Source organism: Pseudopodoces humilis, chromosome 13 (genome assembly GCF_049639895.1).
Source record: "Pseudopodoces humilis isolate 2021_Gansu_Grassland_sample_001 chromosome 13, ASM4963989v1, whole genome shotgun sequence".
Lineage (NCBI taxonomy): Eukaryota > Metazoa > Chordata > Aves > Passeriformes > Paridae > Pseudopodoces > Pseudopodoces humilis.
In genome coordinates this window covers 15,326,213-15,342,909 of record NC_142212.1, presented here as the reverse complement: position 1 = coordinate 15,342,909, position 16,697 = coordinate 15,326,213, and the positions used below count along the sequence as shown (strand labels likewise).

The 16,697-nt window shown below is 45.1% G+C and overlaps 1 protein-coding gene across 1 annotated transcript in view; it reads left to right on the top strand.

Annotated features, from left to right (window-relative positions):
- LRIG1 (leucine rich repeats and immunoglobulin like domains 1) overlaps positions 1-16,697 on the top strand; it is a 90,647-nt gene that overhangs the window by 50,995 nt on the left and 22,955 nt on the right. The window contains exons 4-8 of the mRNA XM_014251502.2: positions 5,923-6,060; positions 7,012-7,155; positions 9,366-9,509; positions 10,321-10,464; positions 14,908-15,051. Of these exons, the coding sequence (XP_014106977.2) occupies positions 5,923-6,060; positions 7,012-7,155; positions 9,366-9,509; positions 10,321-10,464; positions 14,908-15,051 (714 nt within the window). The remainder of the gene's footprint in view (positions 1-5,922; positions 6,061-7,011; positions 7,156-9,365; positions 9,510-10,320; positions 10,465-14,907; positions 15,052-16,697) is intronic.

Sequence of the window (16,697 nt, the reverse complement as noted above, 5' to 3'; positions counted from 1 at the left end):
AGCCTGGGAATCTGCCAGGATTCCTCAGGGAAGGAGTGATTCAGAGCATCTGAGAAAAGTGGGGGCTGCTTCCATGCATCCTTGCTTCCTGTCCAAACAGCAACCCATGAAGCCTTACTCTGAAAGGACAGTGGGGCAGTTCCCATCAGCAAATACAGTTATGGTGTTGGATAAAACTACACATTCTCGTGACAGTACAGAATCTTGTGCCTCATAGATTATTGTGGAAAGGCTGATATGACAACACAAAGTATCAGACAGCTAGTGGGGCTTTCCAGGGCACTTTGGAAGTGTGAGGACTATGGCACATCAGGCAGTTTTTCTGGGAAGGTCTGATGTGAAGAACTAGAGGATGGTGTGACATGGACTTCCAGCATGTCACCTGCTTGTTTACTTCATCTTCTTCTTCACTCTTAAGAGATTTTACAGTGATAAATTGTTTGAACTTCGAGTCAAAGCTGATGTGCAGGTCCCAATGACATTCTTCCCCTCCCTGCTTTCCATGCATTAATAAATATCACTTAGGAGATCTTTGCTTATTGAATGTAAGAAGGTGACCAGGAAAAGCAGAAACCTTTATTTTGCTTCTGTTATAAACACAAATTCACCTTCCAGATTATCAGTTACCTTTGTTGCCTTGTTAGAAAAATTACTCGGGCATTGAACTCTACTCTCAAACCATGATTTTATTTATTGCTTTTTGTGTTTGTGTAGTGAGTGGCAGGCTAAAATCAAATAGCAAATCATGTAAGGTGAAAGCTTAGGAACCCGTGTCTTTGATCTTCTTCAGTGTTTCTAGAAGGATCAGCACTGGGTCTCCATCTCCTCTGAGCTGAGGAGGAGGAGGGCAGGTAGTTCCAGGCATGTGTTAGTCACAGTGAATGTGATCCATCTCTGGTTACGCTGCCTTTGATCTCCCTCTCTTTGCACGGCCAGTCTCCGACACCAAACCTTGCCTGTCCTCCAGTAGCAAACCCCATAACTCTTTCTGGCTCCAGCATTTTGTTTCTTCAATACTTTGTCAGGATGGAAATACTAACCAAACCCTGAACTTTTAAAATCTCTCTCTTTCTAGTCCTGTGATCTCCCTCGTACGCTAATTTTGAAAATGTGCTGGCATATTAATAGAGCCCTGCCGGAGGTGCAGAGCCGCTCTTTAGAAGCTCGATTTTATTTTTGATGCCTATAACAGGTGCTGGTTTAATAGGTTTGCTGTATTACAGCTTTCCTTTTTCTCTGGTGAGCCCGGCCAGATCTGTAAGCTGACACTACATGAAGGCCAGGCGTGTGACTTCTCCCTGCCTTTAGCCTGGCTTCACACTGAACATTTACGCTGCAGACTCACAGCACCCACGGCAGCCTTAACTCAAGCTTTGTCTGAACCAGGAGGTTTTGTGCTGATTGTATTTAAATCAGCCCAAGCAAAGCCCCTTGTGCATTCCTGTCTGAGGGTCTGCTTGCTTTGATTTTCCACTGTCAGCTTTTGAGTGGGCAGCTGTTGTAGGGAGAGAATGTGGCTCAAACAACAAAGGAATGTGTTTGTGCTGCGCTTTGCATCCATTTCACACGAGGAGTTTGAAGCTAAGGTATAAATTAAACTGAGTGGTGTTCTCTTTGCTCGCTGCAAAGAGGAAGGTGAATTCTTCCCCTATTAGGTCTGGTGGAAAATGTTTCACAGCCTGTTTATCAAATAAATATTCACAAAGACGCTTCGAATGAGGAAACGCACCGGGATTAAAGTGTAACTTTACCTCTAAAATACAAGCTGAGATTCCTGGAAATGCTGCAAGCCTTTGACTTTGCGCCACCTGTTATTTTCCTGCCACCCCCTTCAGCTCCCTCCCGACTCAGAGCAAACCCAAACACGCTTTGGCCTCGCTGGAACATTCTGCTTGTTTTTCTCAGCCCGGAGGAGCAGAGAGCACACGTTTGTTTCCTTACGGGGTCCTCCTGGGCTTGGTTCAGCAAGGAGCTGGCTGAGGTTACTCCAAATCTCCTGTTAGCCCAAGGGGTCTGTGCAAGGGCTGAGAGGCTGCGCTGCCTCGGGGTGCTGAAGTGGGATTCAGGCAGGTTAAGCTGGGGCTGGAGGGTGGATTTGCCCATCTCTCCTCTCCCTCTGTGGCTATAGCTGGTGCTGACCCGAGGGTGAAGTTCCTGAACAAGTGCCATGGGTATGGAGTGATCAGGAGGGATCATTGCTGACTCCGAGCTACCTTGGCTTGGCACAGGGGTGTTCAGGTCTGTGTTTGCTGCAGATGAGGTGTCTCTGGGAATGACGTTGGGTATGAGCTTGGACGTTCAGTTGTTTCAGCCAGATCCTCCCATATTCATAAACAAGCCTAAAGGGACTTGGATGGGCTCCTTAGTACCCATGATTTCTTTTTCACTTCAGCTGCTTCCACTTTGGATTTTTAGTCCTCAGCAAAGGCTGCATCATCCTAGCTGGATAGTCCTTTTCCATGCACATTGGAAAGCCAGAGGTAGAGAGGGGTTAAGGAACTTGCCCAAGGCAGATGAGTCAGTGCCAGAGCTGGGAATAGAAACCAAGAGACTTGGCTCCCACTCCAGGCTCTAATTGCACAATCTCACATTGAAGCCCTGTCATTGTATACTCCTGAGGTAACACTGGCTGAAGTGAGGCAGGGAAAGCTTTTTCCAGGCTGTGATACCTAAGGAGTGGGGAGAGGAAAGGATACCTGGAGGTGTTGGTGGTGCAAGCACCAATTATTCGTGCTTTACCGCCTGGTTTCGGCAATTGGTGCTAAAATCTGATCTGTCACATTTGAAGCCAACCCAGTGTGAAGTGGTTGGGAAAAATCCAGCCCTTTTCCAGTCAGTGATAAAGGGGAGAGGCAAATTAATAACATTACTTGTCTTTTTTTTTTCTGTAAAACACCCTTATGATGAACAGGGGAACAAAGGCAGGAGAGCTGAGAGGATCCAAGCAGTAACAGCAAGGGTTAAATCACATTTGGGCTCTTACCAAAAGAATGAAAAATAAATTGTAATCAAGCTAGTAAAAGGTTTGGGCTATGTTGCCTTCTTATCACATGCTGTGTATGGTAGAAGTCCCAGGCTTTGTTTGAAGTGCAGTGCTTTGAGAGGGTGCAGTGCTTTGCAGCAAACTGTCTGACATTCCCCAGCTGGGACTGGCCCGGGATGGTGTTTGGAGCTGAGAGTTACATTTGGAGTCGGCCCATGTTTGAAGGAGATGGGGAGAGGGAGAGAAAGGAGCCAGTTTTTCTGCCTGTGTAAAATAATGTATCCATCTCATCTGCCAGCTGCAGCACATGGAAAGCAAGAGGCGAACAGACAGGAGTCACCTGGAAACTGCGAACACGGCTCAAACAAAACAGTTCTTTCCTGTCCTTTCCTTCCCTTCTTCAAGTCTGTCTTCTGGGACGGGTTGGGAGATCTGGCAGGCGGGCAGAGTGGATATATGTTAAGCAACCAAAGCCCAAAAATATTAATACTCAAAAAAAACAAAACAACAAAACAACCCAAAACCAAAAAACATTGGCTTCTGAAGAACATTTCGTGTCCAAATTCACTCTGTGCTCTCAAGTCCCTTGCAGACTTAACTGCCCTGCGTAGGGATTGTCAGGTGATTTATAGATTCTCCATGTTCGTTTGTACAAGCCTTCATTTCCTGTTAATTTACAGCCAGATTCATCTCAGCCATCCCAGCTTAGATGAGATCAGAGCTGAACTCGCAGCCCCTGCTTCAGGAGAGCTCCAGAAAATGTGCTCTTGGTTTGCTTTCAGTTATGTCTATGTTGAGGTGCTTTCCTGAATCAGGATTGGACACACATTTAAAATTTCTGAGCCTTATGATTCTACTGATCAAGTTAATTGCAAAAAAAAACAAACAACCCTAGTCCTAGGAGCAAAGAAATTCCCCTTGCCCATGTGTTTAGTTAACAGAGGTCACAAAATTCTGGGTATAGTGATTTTTCCTGTGTTTTAATCTCACTATACTGTAAATTCAGTGCACCTCTGTCCTGCTAGATGTGTAAGTACTGAATTTTCATGGATATGAAAATTCAGAATGTGAATATTGAATCTTCATGGATGTGAAAATTCAGACTTTATTCCCAGTAAATGAATATTGGTCCTTTGGACAGCAGCCATGTCACTGCCTTTGAAACAGTTGTGGTTGTGGAGACCTGTGTGCTGGTAACCCATGGAATAACCAGTTTGGAGACATAAATTATGACTTTCCTTTGATTTTTCTTGGCACCTTACTGCATTGTATTAGCAGCACACTGCTATAGTGCTGTAAAATTTGTCCTTGATGTTTTCTGAGCCTGTACTGAATTAATTATCATTTAAACTCTTCAGTCAAAGTAGTGTTTCTGTGCCTCTTCCCCCAGTGTTAAGCAAGGGCCTTGTGCTGGCTGTTTAAAGGTTGAGTCTCCCAAAAGCAAACTGTTCTAGGGTTGCAGATTTTACAGTCTTCCTGTTGTGGACACCAGCAAGTGCTGTGGTGAAACAATCTGGTTTTAATAACAGGGAGAGTAAAGGAGCAGATCACAGTGTGGGGAGCAGGTCCCCAGCCTTGTGCTGCTGGCATTTTCTGTCAAAGGGAGGAGGTTTTTGTCAAGAGGAGTTTGTGTGAACCCCTGGGAGAGCCTGAAGTAGGGGTGAAGCTGGAGATGATGGGGTCCTAGATATCTGTAAGCTTCAGTGCCTGAAAAGCTGTGTCAGCCATCCCTCAGTTTTTTGTTTCAAAGAACTGATGTTTTGTTAGGGGAGCTGGGGCTTGCATTCAGGGGTGCTTTCCCTGCCTGCTCTCCCCTCCTCTGCTCACCCAGTAGGGATCTGGATGGATTGAGGCACAGGACTTGTCTGAACTCTCTTTACTATCTCTTATTATTCAGCAAGTTCCCAAGTGTCTGGTGAGCGTCTGTTTGGAGTGCCTCACTCACAGCCTTGCCAGTAATATCAGTGACTGGTCTAAATTCACATCAGGCTCTGCCTCTTGTGACTAATGCACAATGTATTTTTTTAATTCATTACTGTTCTCTACTGACTCAGGCCAGAAAAGAGTCAGAGGAAAGGATTTGGTAGGGGGGTGATTTTTACTTAGACCTTGCTGAGTACAGTTGAGGTCTAAAGGTATTTAACTGTTTGGTGGCTGTGGAAACACTGAGGGCTGTTGTAAGACTTTCTCTAAAGAAAAACCTTAGATTGAATCCCTCAGGCTGTCCTGGTAAGGCAGCAATCACAGGTGATCAGTGCAGGGTCTGATCCTGCAGCTTGTGCTTGTGCAGGCACTGGCACTGCAGAGTTGTCCTAATCCTGCAATGGGACAAAAATAGCAAAAGATAAGGAAATATCTGCAAGAATATTTGCAAGCCTTCTTATTTCTTTGTGTTACAAATCATTGTAATACAGTGCAAAGCTGGGAATTTTCAGAAGAATCCTTGGGAGCTGAGAACATTATGTAACTTTTATTGAGTTTGTATTTACTTATTTGTTTCCTTCTCTGAAAGTCACATTCTCTGGATCAAGCCTTGGCAGGCTGGCTAAGCCACTGATCTGCACTCCTTGCCTTTGGGATTCAAATCCAGCCCTGTAGTCCTTGCATGTAACAAATCCAGTTTGGAAGTGCAGGCTTGTAGGAGAGCCCAGATTAATGGAAGAAAAACTGATGAGTGGAGTCAGTAGCTCTGTAGAAGAAAAAAAGTGTCTGGAAGCCTACAGATAGATACCTGTGAGCTGGTGTCCAGCCAGAGGAGCAGCGAGGGGATTAGGGAATGTCTCTCTGGAATGGGTTTCTCCTCAAACAGCTGCTGAAAAGTCACCATAACTGAGCGTACAAGCTCAGGGCCAGCCTGGGGGCCTGCTGCAGGCTCGGATATTCTTTCTGTTTTTCTAGGAGAACTAAGCAGTCTCTTTTTCTCCTCCTGCCTGTTTCAGGCATCACAACAGGATCCGCAGCATTGAAGGCAGTCAGCTGCAGCCGTATGTTACCCTGGAAACGTTGGACCTGAGCTTCAATGACATCACGGAAATCCGAAACGGCTGCTTTCCACAGGGACTTCACATAAAGGAGCTGTGAGTTTGTCTTCTTGGGAACTGCTTTTGTTGAGTTACCACAGCACAGAAAAGGGCCTCAAACCTTTAAAAAAAGAAGTAATGACCATAAGAAGTATAGGATTATTTGTCAGGATTTTAAGTGCAAAGGAGAGTTAGAAGGCAGCACATTGTCACTTTTGTCAGGTTATTTTTTGAGTGCTGTCTGGTTTCTGATGTAGCTATAAAGAATGCAGATTATTATTACTTGTGTTGCAGAGAGAAGGTTTCTTTCAGGTATCCTACATCCTTCCTGTGTAGGTGTCTTTACAACTGCAAACCCATGTGCATCTAAAAGAAAAGAACAACTATTTCATCATTAAAGTGGCTTTCTGAATATTGAGAACAAAAATGTCCCTGATTATTTGAAGAAAATGGGGTCAAGCAGAGTAACACCATCCCAACAGGATATTTGCCTATTCAGAGAAACATGAAACAATCTGTATTCTAGGTACCTTTGAAGAGGTGCAGGCAAATAGTCTGCCTGCATTAAAGTTTACACCAGTTTGTGTTCCTCGTTGCAAGAGTGTGTAAGAGAGTGGTGTTGTGACAGATAATTGCCTGTTGTCCTGCAGAAACAGCCCCCTGTGGCTGACTGGGATCCAAGTAAGAAAGACCTCTGGGACAGATACAGAGGGAAAAATGGGGAATGAATAGCATCATCCTGCACTGGAATAGTCTCCAGTTTCTGGCTTCCCTTCCTGATTGCCTTGTTTAAGTAGGAGGATGTCAGGGAGCTCTATGGAAGTGCCCAGCAATTCTCCACATTCATCACAGGCTCTGGGAAGGGCCCTGTGCCCTTTTTGCAGCCAGAAATTCAGCTGGTTTGAAGCCATCTCCATAGCTTCACCAGCTTGTCTGCAGACCAAGTAAATGCTGATAAAAGGTGATTTCTGACAGAACTGTTAATTTTTCTGCTGTGATTTATTGCAGCTACCTGGGGAGCAACAGAATCAGCACCCTGGAGCCTGGTGCTTTTGATAGCCTGTCACGGTCCCTGCTAACACTTCGTCTGAGTAAAAACAGGATCACTCAGCTTCCTGTCAAGGCTTTCAGGCTGCCCAGGCTAATGCAACTGTGAGTACAAATGTCCACTTTAATTAAGCTCTGACACACTTTATGGCTAAAATGACCCTGGGGGTGTGCATGTCACCAAATGTCACCCCTCCTCACCTACTATCTATAAAATGTATGCAGGAGTCCTCTGCCACCTCCTAGGAAGACACACTGGCAGAGGGTCCTTTTTGTCTTGTAACTCTTGGCTTTTCAGGCTATTATTTGGATCAGGTGGGGAGAGAGGGATGCTGTAACAGACATCAGCATCTTTTGCACTTGACAGAGTGAGACAAATCCATTCCCTCACAAGCTGCTGGTGTCTGTGGTGCAAGAGAGATTTGCAAGATGTTTCTATTGAGAGTGACAGAACTCAGCTGCCATGTTAGTGTTTCAAGGCCACACAGGTATCTTTATGTGGCAATAAAAAGCAGTGAGGGAAGGTTGTTAAACTGTGAGGTAATATTTGGGCAGAGAAAACTGCAGCTCAGATGAGTTAACATGCACATGGTTGTTGTTCTGCCTTCAAGGGAACACAGCAGCTAGAAATATGCTTTACGTGTAAAAATGAAGCACTAATGGTTGAGCTTTTTCCTTCTGCTGCAGTTAGAGAAATGGGCCCAGCCTAAGGCTTCTTTCAGTCTTTCCATCAAATTTGATAGGCAAAAGGTTCACCTCTGTTAACATAAAATCCACAAATGCTGTTGGAGCTTGCACCTCTAAGTGTCAGCCTCTCGACTGAGAGACAAATCCTCAAGCCAGGGTGTGCCCAAGGAGTGTGTGTGCATTTGTGTCTGCATACATGCAGAATTTATAGCCAGTTTGGATGGGATAGGGGGACACATTAGCATATGCATCTAGAAGTCTGGTGCCTCTCAGTTGGAAGTTGCTGTCCATTGAATGAAGGCTTCTAATTCACTGTGTTTGACTGCATCATGTGTAGAACCATAATGAAAACAACTCCGTCTGTTTAGGAACACAGTTTGCACTGAGAGATGGAGTAATCGGTACTCTTAATGACAGCCTCAGAGCTGGTTGTTTAACTCTACAGATAAACATGAATGAATTACAAGTTATCCAGACTGGTGTGTTGTAGAATTTGTGTACAGTTCTTTTTCTGGCAAAGCCTGTTTCACTAATAGCCCAGGAAGTGCAGTGCAGCAAGGGACTTCAGGCCTGCAAAATCTTTATTGCTTACTTGACTTTAATCATGCTCAACTTGAGTACAAGTTCAACATTGTTTTTTAGGCAGTTGAAAAGTAAGCTTAAAGTCTCTATGGCTTCTTCATCTTTTCCAAAACAAGTTCAGATGTTGTAACCACCATTTTCCTCAGCACAAACAATGAATAGGGAACTATCCTCTAGCTTAGTCTTTATATGTGTGGAAAAGTATCAGTTTTTAAAGCTCTAGGTTCAGCTTTTAGTGCATTGTGTTGAAGTTTTTGGTGTACTTTACAGAACAGGATTTTCAGCTGGCTTGTCTGGGTGAAGCAATCCATAAGACTGATATAGGCTGGCAAAGAGTGCTGTGGTGATGTTAATATTGCTATTCAGAAAAAAAGATACTGCTAAAATTTATGGATCCTTCCCCACCTCAGGAAACTAAAAAGAATTTAGTGAACCAGGCTGGAAACCTTTGTATATAAGACTACATTGTTATTGGAAAAAGCTTCTTTCACTCTTTATTAGTTTCTGATAGTAGGGAAAAAAAAAAAAAAAAGGCATTTGTCAGGGGAACTGAAAGCTTTCCTTTCAGACTTGGCCATAAAGTTTCCTCTTGGGCCCACACTTTCGGGGCACCTGCATGTTTCAGAGCACATTTTTACTGGGCAATTACAAGTCCTGTAAAAACAATGGATTGTAAGGGAAATAATGCCCATGTTTGACTGTACTGGTTCACATGGTGTCTGTGCTTGAGGGAGAATGGAGTGTGAAAATTGATGAGAAGGATCAGTGGTTTAAAATAAATGCAGAGAGAGGAGGGATGAAGAGGAATTGCTGCACTCTGTTATTTCTCTGTAGTGAAAGTCTGTCCTGGGGTGAGTTTGTTTAAGGCAGCACCCAGCTGCCTTCCCTGGACAGCTCTGGGATTGAAAGTTTCCGGTGCTCTGCTGTCCCCTGGGAAGCACTGACAGAGGGTTGTTGGCACTGCTGCCCCCATTGTGTGCTGCACAGATGACTTGGTGAGAAAGGACTGGGGTTTAATAAACTTTGTATGGCCTTGGTGATTTTAGGGAGCTGAACCGAAATCGCATCCGCCTGATTGAAGGCCTGACGTTCCAGGGTCTGGACAGCTTGGAAGTCCTGAAACTCCAGCGCAACAACATCAGCAAACTGACTGATGGGGCCTTCTGGGGTCTAGCCAAAATGCAAGTTCTGTAAGTTGGAGAGATGGGCTCTTTTTCCTTAAACAGCCTCAACTGCTGTCACATCCTTCTCTGTATTTTAGCAGAGACTCGTGGGTACCTGTGGCACCTCCTGTGCTTCTTTCTTTGTCCTGCATGTCCAGAGCTGCTGCAGCAGCTTCTCTTTAGCTCACATTTTATAAAAGTTCACTGCTTCAACGGGTAGTCAATAAAAACAGCACTGTTTTTTAAGCTGTGGCACTATTCCTTTGAAAGTTTGACAGTTTGAGCATTCAGCATTTATCTCAATTGGTCTTTAAATATTTGACTTCTGCAAATTTATTTTGAGTGATAGATGGAAACTCTATCTATTGATGCAGACAATATTATTCCACTTCATGGGATACCTAGAAACCAAGCTGGCCATTCTTGGTGATGTTTTCTTTCCATACCAGAGAATAAACTGATTATTCATTGCAGAGAAATACCTGAACAACACACTTGGCTTCCAGGTGTGTTTGTGAGGTCCCAGGTGATGAAGGCAGCACGTTTCTGGGTGCTGCTGTTACACAGCTGGGACTCTGCAAATACAAACTTGAATGGGATGCTTTAAGCCCAGTTTACTTGCAGTGGAGTTTCTCTCTGCAGTCACATCTCCTCCTGGGCACTTCCTTTGTGTTGTGCTTGAATTTCTGTCTTTGTTTGGTAAGAAATGCCCATGTATCCACATGGCTATGTAGAAAAGTGTCGAGGAATGGCTAAAATACCAGTTCCTTTTTGGAAATTCTTTCAGCATTTGACCAGTGCTGCTGATCTGTCAATTCCTTCTGGTTTTTCTCCACAGCCACCTGGAATATAACAGCCTGACAGAAGTGAACAGTGGCTCTCTCTATGGCCTTTCTTCTCTGCACCAGCTTCACCTCAGCAATAACTCCATATCCCGCATCAACCCCGATGGCTGGAGCTTCTGCCAGAAGCTGCATGAGCTGTAAGTTGGTTTCTGTTGTGTTGTGTAATGTTGGCAGGAAACGGGAGTCAGGAATTTTCTCAAGGCTTACAGCTCCCACTGTATCAACTTGTAGAAAAGCAGGAACTGCAGGCTCCTGAGTGATGCCCTTGTTATTTATGATGTTATGGCCTTCAGAGCACCTGGTTAAAACATTTGCACCAGAAACAAAGGCTAGAACCCACAAAAGGTGCACAGTGCCAGAAGACCTGGAGAGTTTCTGAGCTGTGGCTTGCTAACATTTTTAGCTAGCGAGTTACAAGACTTGTAACTTGCCATATAATAACTGTACAGCCTGAAGGAAGCTTTGCTTTATCCTCTGTATTTACAAAGAACAATCGTGCTTTCAACCAGCAGAGATTTGGTCTTTTAAAGGTAGTTCTCCTTGTTTCTCCTGTTTACAGTTTATCCTTCCTGTAGGGTTCAGTTGTTGAAAGGTAAATACATTGGCTTTGCTCTCCTGAGGTTTCCAGCTGGGAATACAGCCTGACAAATGAAGGAAAGCCTTGCTGCTGAGGGCAGCTCCACAAGGGTGCCTTTCAGATCTGTGGCACTGCTTTAATGCCTTTTTGAAGACACTCACAGGGGTGCTTGCAGTATTTACAGATGTAGGTGCCATTCCCTCGGTGGGACTGTGGGAAGCTTCACTTTTTTCATTGGCAAAACTTGACACGTCGTCAGTGGAACTGGAATTCATTCTGCTTGGTGCAGGGAAGTGTTAAACATTGTTAGGGATTCTCCTATACACCAAAAAGCAGTATGGTAAAACAGCTTCCTGCTGCCAGAGGCCTCACTCTGCTCTCACACTAGAGGTTGGTATCTGCCCACCCAGCTGTGAGTCCTGAAACCTTTGGCCTGTGGGATTCAGAGATGGGTAGACATGACACATGTAATTTATTTATCTTTAGAATTAACATGCTAGCCCTGTGATCTTCCGTTGAACCCAAATTATTTGTTCAGATGTTGGTTATTTTTTGGGGGCACAAGGAAGTACTTTATTTTTGGTTTTAGTTAAATACACACATGATTGTTTAATTACCTAATTTTTCAAATTGCTGCAGAACTGCCCACGTCTGGCACAGTTCTGTGGGCAGCTGCAGCTCCTTCATGTGTAGATCCTCACATGATATTTTGCTAGATGAAGGCAGTGTTAATGGAGAGATCTTCAAGGCAGCAGATCAGAACTGGAACTGTGCTCTGCCTCTGGTCTTTAAATCTGAAGCATCAAAAAAAGGGGAACCTGCCTTGCCAAGGCACTCACAGTTGAATCCTTGGAACAGCCAAGTGCAGATCACTGCACAGCTCTGAGAGCTTTCTGCTCTCAGCACCAAATATCTGGTGCCTGTGCTGAGCTTTATTTCAGCCTGGGTTGCAGCTCGCAGGGCTGATGTCAGAACTCTTTCAGGGAGAGCTGAGCTTGTCTTCTCTACATGACACTGTCTTGCAAACCCTCAAGGTTTAGGTTGGAGGTTGCTTGTCATGCTGAGTCCTTTTTCTCAGGTAAGGATTAGGATCTCACCCAACAAGCAGTTCTAACAGTGAGCTGTGCTGCCTTAGAAGCAGTAATTGCAGAAACTCAGGTGCAGGAGTCATGCTGGTGCAGGATGGGGTAGATTTGGAAAATGCCCAGTGGTGTGAGGTGGTGTGAGCCACTGGGGCGTGCCTGGCCTGACAGGCAGGATTGTGCTGGAGTGTAAGGCCAGAGACACAGTCAGTGATGGGAAAGGCGACCCTGTGGGTGTTAGCACATCCCTGCAAAGTACTACAAGCTCTTTCAGGTGCTGCCTTTAGGGTAAGGCTGCTGCAGGGAGCCATCAGTTCTCCAAACTGAAACTCCCACAGCCAGAGAGTACCTGTAGGAGATGTCTGTGCTGAAATTCAAGGGTGAGGAAAGGAAGCCATAGATACATCTAGACTGACTTAGGAGCTTTGTTAATTGTGTATATTTCATTCCTGATTGAAAGATCCTTGCCCACCTCCACTGTTGCTAAATCTTCTGGGTTTCAGTTACCTGAAAACACTGTGGTTGTACAGGGAATGAATTTCAAAGTTTTCTAATGAGGGAGTTGGTCATCTGAAGGAGGAGTTATCTCTCATTCAGCTGCTGGGACAAAACGTGACCCCCAAGGCTCTGGTCTGATGTAAAAGCTGACAAGGAAAGAAAGCTCTTGCCTTGTTGTGAGCATGAGAAAGGGCTGATTGTATTCACCAGTCAGGTGCTAGGACATCATGGAAAAACCCATAGTGGGAGCACAGGATTTCATCAGAGGTAAATGGTGGCTTGGCTGCTGGATCCTTCCCTTTTTACCTGTAGTGGGAATGAAGTATGTTAGGTGTACCTGGTCCAGAGCAGGCTGGCAGCAGCAGCTCCAGTTGCACAACAGGGTTCTGGTTAACCCCTTTCTGTACCAATTTTGGCATGGAGCTCAAAATCTCCTACTTCTTGCCAGGCTAGAAGGGCTGTGCAGACAAATGTTGCCATTTATTCATTCCAGTGATTTCTCACTAGTAGAGAGGATGCCAGGGTCGAGGAAGCAGCAGAGATCTCTTGGCTTCTCTCAACCAGATAATCCACACTGCTGAGCTGAGGGTGAAATCTGATGTTTTGCCAATTGGCCTCTCCTGTGGCAGGAAGCAGAGCCCTGCATGCTGAAGAAGCCACTACCGGGTGCCATGGCTCCTGAAATCTTCCATGTGGGACACCACTGAGAGCCTCCATGTCCTGCTGCTGTCTGTCCATCTTGGGGTGACATCCATGCAAACAGAGGCAACATGCCTTCACCAGTTGTGGCAGGAACTCTTATATGTGGAATCAAAAGGAACTATTTATTTTCTCAGCCAGGTTTAGGATTACTTTTGAAAAAGAATTTTCTTTTAAAGCCAAATTCTTTAATAGCAGGTGAGGACATAATTTTGATCAGATGCCAGTTCTTCCTAACTAACACTGCAGCTTCTTTAGGAATGAAAATATGTTGTCCCATACCTTCAAACTCATTAATCTTTGCTGAATTTTTTCCACAGCTTGCCCTCTGCCCACTAGCTGAAAGATAGCACCTTTGCCAAGTAAATTACTTTGGAGTATATGTCTGTTTGGACTTAGGTTTTGGCTTTGCAGTGAATGTCATGCAAGCCCTAGACACATTTTTAAGCAGACTCATTAACAGGCAGTACTAGAAGAGGAATGTGGAGGTTTGGAACTCAGTGAAATTTTTTTTTCTTGTCTGTACAGTGGAGGATTTCAAGGTTGTTCAAAGCTGTCACTTTCTCAAAAGTTGAGCAGCCCTTACATCTTTTGAAGTGAGCTGTACTCCCAGGTCACTTAAGAAGGTGGTTACAAAAATCTGGTGCCTGCTGCTACTCTGAGAGGTCCCTCATTTGGCAATCCAAGCTGGCCTTCCAGAGCAGGGCTTTATTCTGGATAGAAGGTGGTTGCACAGTGTGTGAGGTAGCTTCCCAAGGCCTGTCCTGTGTCAAAACTCCATCTTGCACCTTGCTGGGAGAGAAAAGCAGCTGCCTTCCTGCCAACTTCCAAACTGCAACAGGAGCAGTGCTTAAAAAAAAAAATCTCCCAGACCAGAGATAATACAGGCAAAGGGAAGAGACAGATGGAAAACTAAGGGAAAAAACAGCCCTCCAACAGTCTCATGCAAGTGGAGAGGATTTAAGGCAAACTATGCTCCTTAACAAAGGGGAGTGGGAGGAAGGGAAGGTGGCTGGTTTACAACAGACACCTCCTTTCTGTGCGTGAAAGGAAGCATTCAATTGCCTTGTGGTGAAATGCTTTTGGCTCTGGACTGGGGTGGAGCAGAGGCACCCACACCCAGAGCCTGGGGCTGGCTGTGCACAAGTGCAGAATGATAAGACAGCTCCTGAGCACAGCAGCCTGGACGCTGCCAAGAGCGTGTGTGAACTCCGAAATCCATCCGTGTGACATCACTCTGCACCTCGCAGGGAACAGGGGCTGCTTCTCCCTGTGAGCCTGGGAGGGAGTCCAGATGGCAGTGAGGATTGAACACAGCCATCTGAGCTCTGCCTGTACCTGTGGGACACAGGGGTGGTGCTCCCAGACCCTCACCCAGCTGCGTGGGAGCAGGAGCAGCTCTCCCTGCCGTAGCTGACAGTGTGTGTGTGTGTTGGGTTCAGTCACTTCTGGGCAGCCTCTCACTGTATCCTGCACAGAAAATTTCCCCACAGCTGGGTACCAGCTGCCTCCTGCTCCCTTGGTGTCACCCAGCTTCCCCATGGGTGGTGTCTCCTGGCAACAACTGCAGGCTGCAATCTCATTTCCTAATCCAGTTGTTACTTATCCATGCATACATCACCTCCTGTCAAGTGGTTGTGGGAGGCAAGCACTGGTTGGCAGAGGGGAGTTTGGAAAATACCAGGTGGGTTGACAAGAGCTGTTATTACATTTTTTCCCCTCAGGATTCTCTCCTACAACAACCTGACAAGGCTGGATGAGGGAAGCCTGGCAGACCTTGGGGGACTGCACGTGCTACGGCTGAGCCACAATTCCATCAATCATATTGCAGAAGGTGCTTTCAGGGGACTCAAAAACCTACGTGTCCTGTAAGTTGTTCTCAGCTTTTGTCAGACCCCACCCATATTCCCTTCAAAGTTTGTGTTCTGCAGGTGGTTCTGTTTGAAGATTCTTTAGTGTCCATGTCTGGCAGTTTCAGGTTCCTGAAGCCACTTCAGCTGACCAAAAATCCCTAAGGTCTCATTCCTGCAGCTAATAGCAGTATTTCTCTTGCTATCATATTGACTTTAATTGCAAGTCTTAGAAAAACTTAGTTTCTTTTGGGTCATTCTGCACTCAGAATGAGCAGGGAATGATTCCTTCCACTGACAACACTGGAAATTTGAATATCCTCTTAAATGTGCTATTGAGCACTTCTGTGTTGTTGGTTTTGTTTGGTTTTGGTTTTTTTAACTGAATATTAAATATAAAAATATAGGCTAAGATGATGTCAAGAAAAAAAACAATGGGAAAACAAAGAAATGTAGAGGTTGGGCTTGGGATCTGACTGTACCAGAAGTGTAACAACACGAAACTTCACCCAGCCTTCAGTCCAGGCACAGAAATAAGAAGCTTTTGCAGGTACCATGCAAGTAACCAGAAGTCTTTCTGTTTAATGCCCATGAAACATTCTGTGCTCTGATTTTCATGGCAAATCCTGAAACACCAGAAAGTTGCCAAGGGCAAAGTTTCACGAGCCCTAGTACTGAATTGCAAAAATGATTCACCCAGTGCTGGCTGTGGCCATTTACCACAGACTTTTATTTTAAAACCACTGACGCAATATAATACCTGGAAATGTGATAGTCCAAATTTGCCTGGTCCAAATACCAACTTGTAAGGTTTCAGGAGCAGTAGAGCCCATTAGACACATCAGTGTGACCCCCGTGGGATGCAGTTGTAGCATTGTTCCATTATACACTGTTGAGAGCTGTTTTAGACTGAAGTCCATCTGGGCTTGTCTTATGAACATCAGAAGATGGGGAATCCAGTTCCATTCCTGCTGCTGAGTTGTCTCTGTCTCCTTACTGGAACCTGCAGGGCTGCTGGCTGTTCTCCTCTCTCTGGGAGCTGCAGGCTCAGCACCTTCATCTGGCACACCACAAAATTCTCACAGTCCTTGTGACAGCACCAGACATGTTCCCAGGCTGGTTGGGTTCAGCAAACTGATTTAGTTCTTCCTTCAAAAGAAAAAAAAAAAATCACACTTTGATACTTTTATGCCTCTTCAGAAGCCCATTGTGGCCTGGGTCATTAAAAGGAAATGGGAACAGAAAAATCTCCTGCCTTTACAGTACATTTTGCATCTTACTCTTTTCTTTATTGAAGTTCATAGTGAAGGAAGTGACTGGAAAGTGAGTTTGGGTTTTGTTTGCTTTTTTTAAACTTAAGCCAAAGCCTTTCAGCCACTGGGCATTCAGAAAGGGACCTCTCTGAGGCAGCTGTCAAGACCGGAACTAAAGGTTTCCAAAGAAAAATGGAGGGGAAGGGAAGCTGGTCCTTCTCTTTGCTCTGCACTGAATGTGGAGCCTCTTTTATGTCCAGGGCAGAGGGGGGAGGCAGAGAGGGAGTGTGTGAGCGAGCTCTAATTTAATAAAGAGAAAGGCCTATTGGGTCCTGCACCTGGTGAAAAAGAGCTGAGCATGCTTTAATTATGGGCTATTGTTGGGGAGCCTTTGGTGGGTGTGAAACTGCT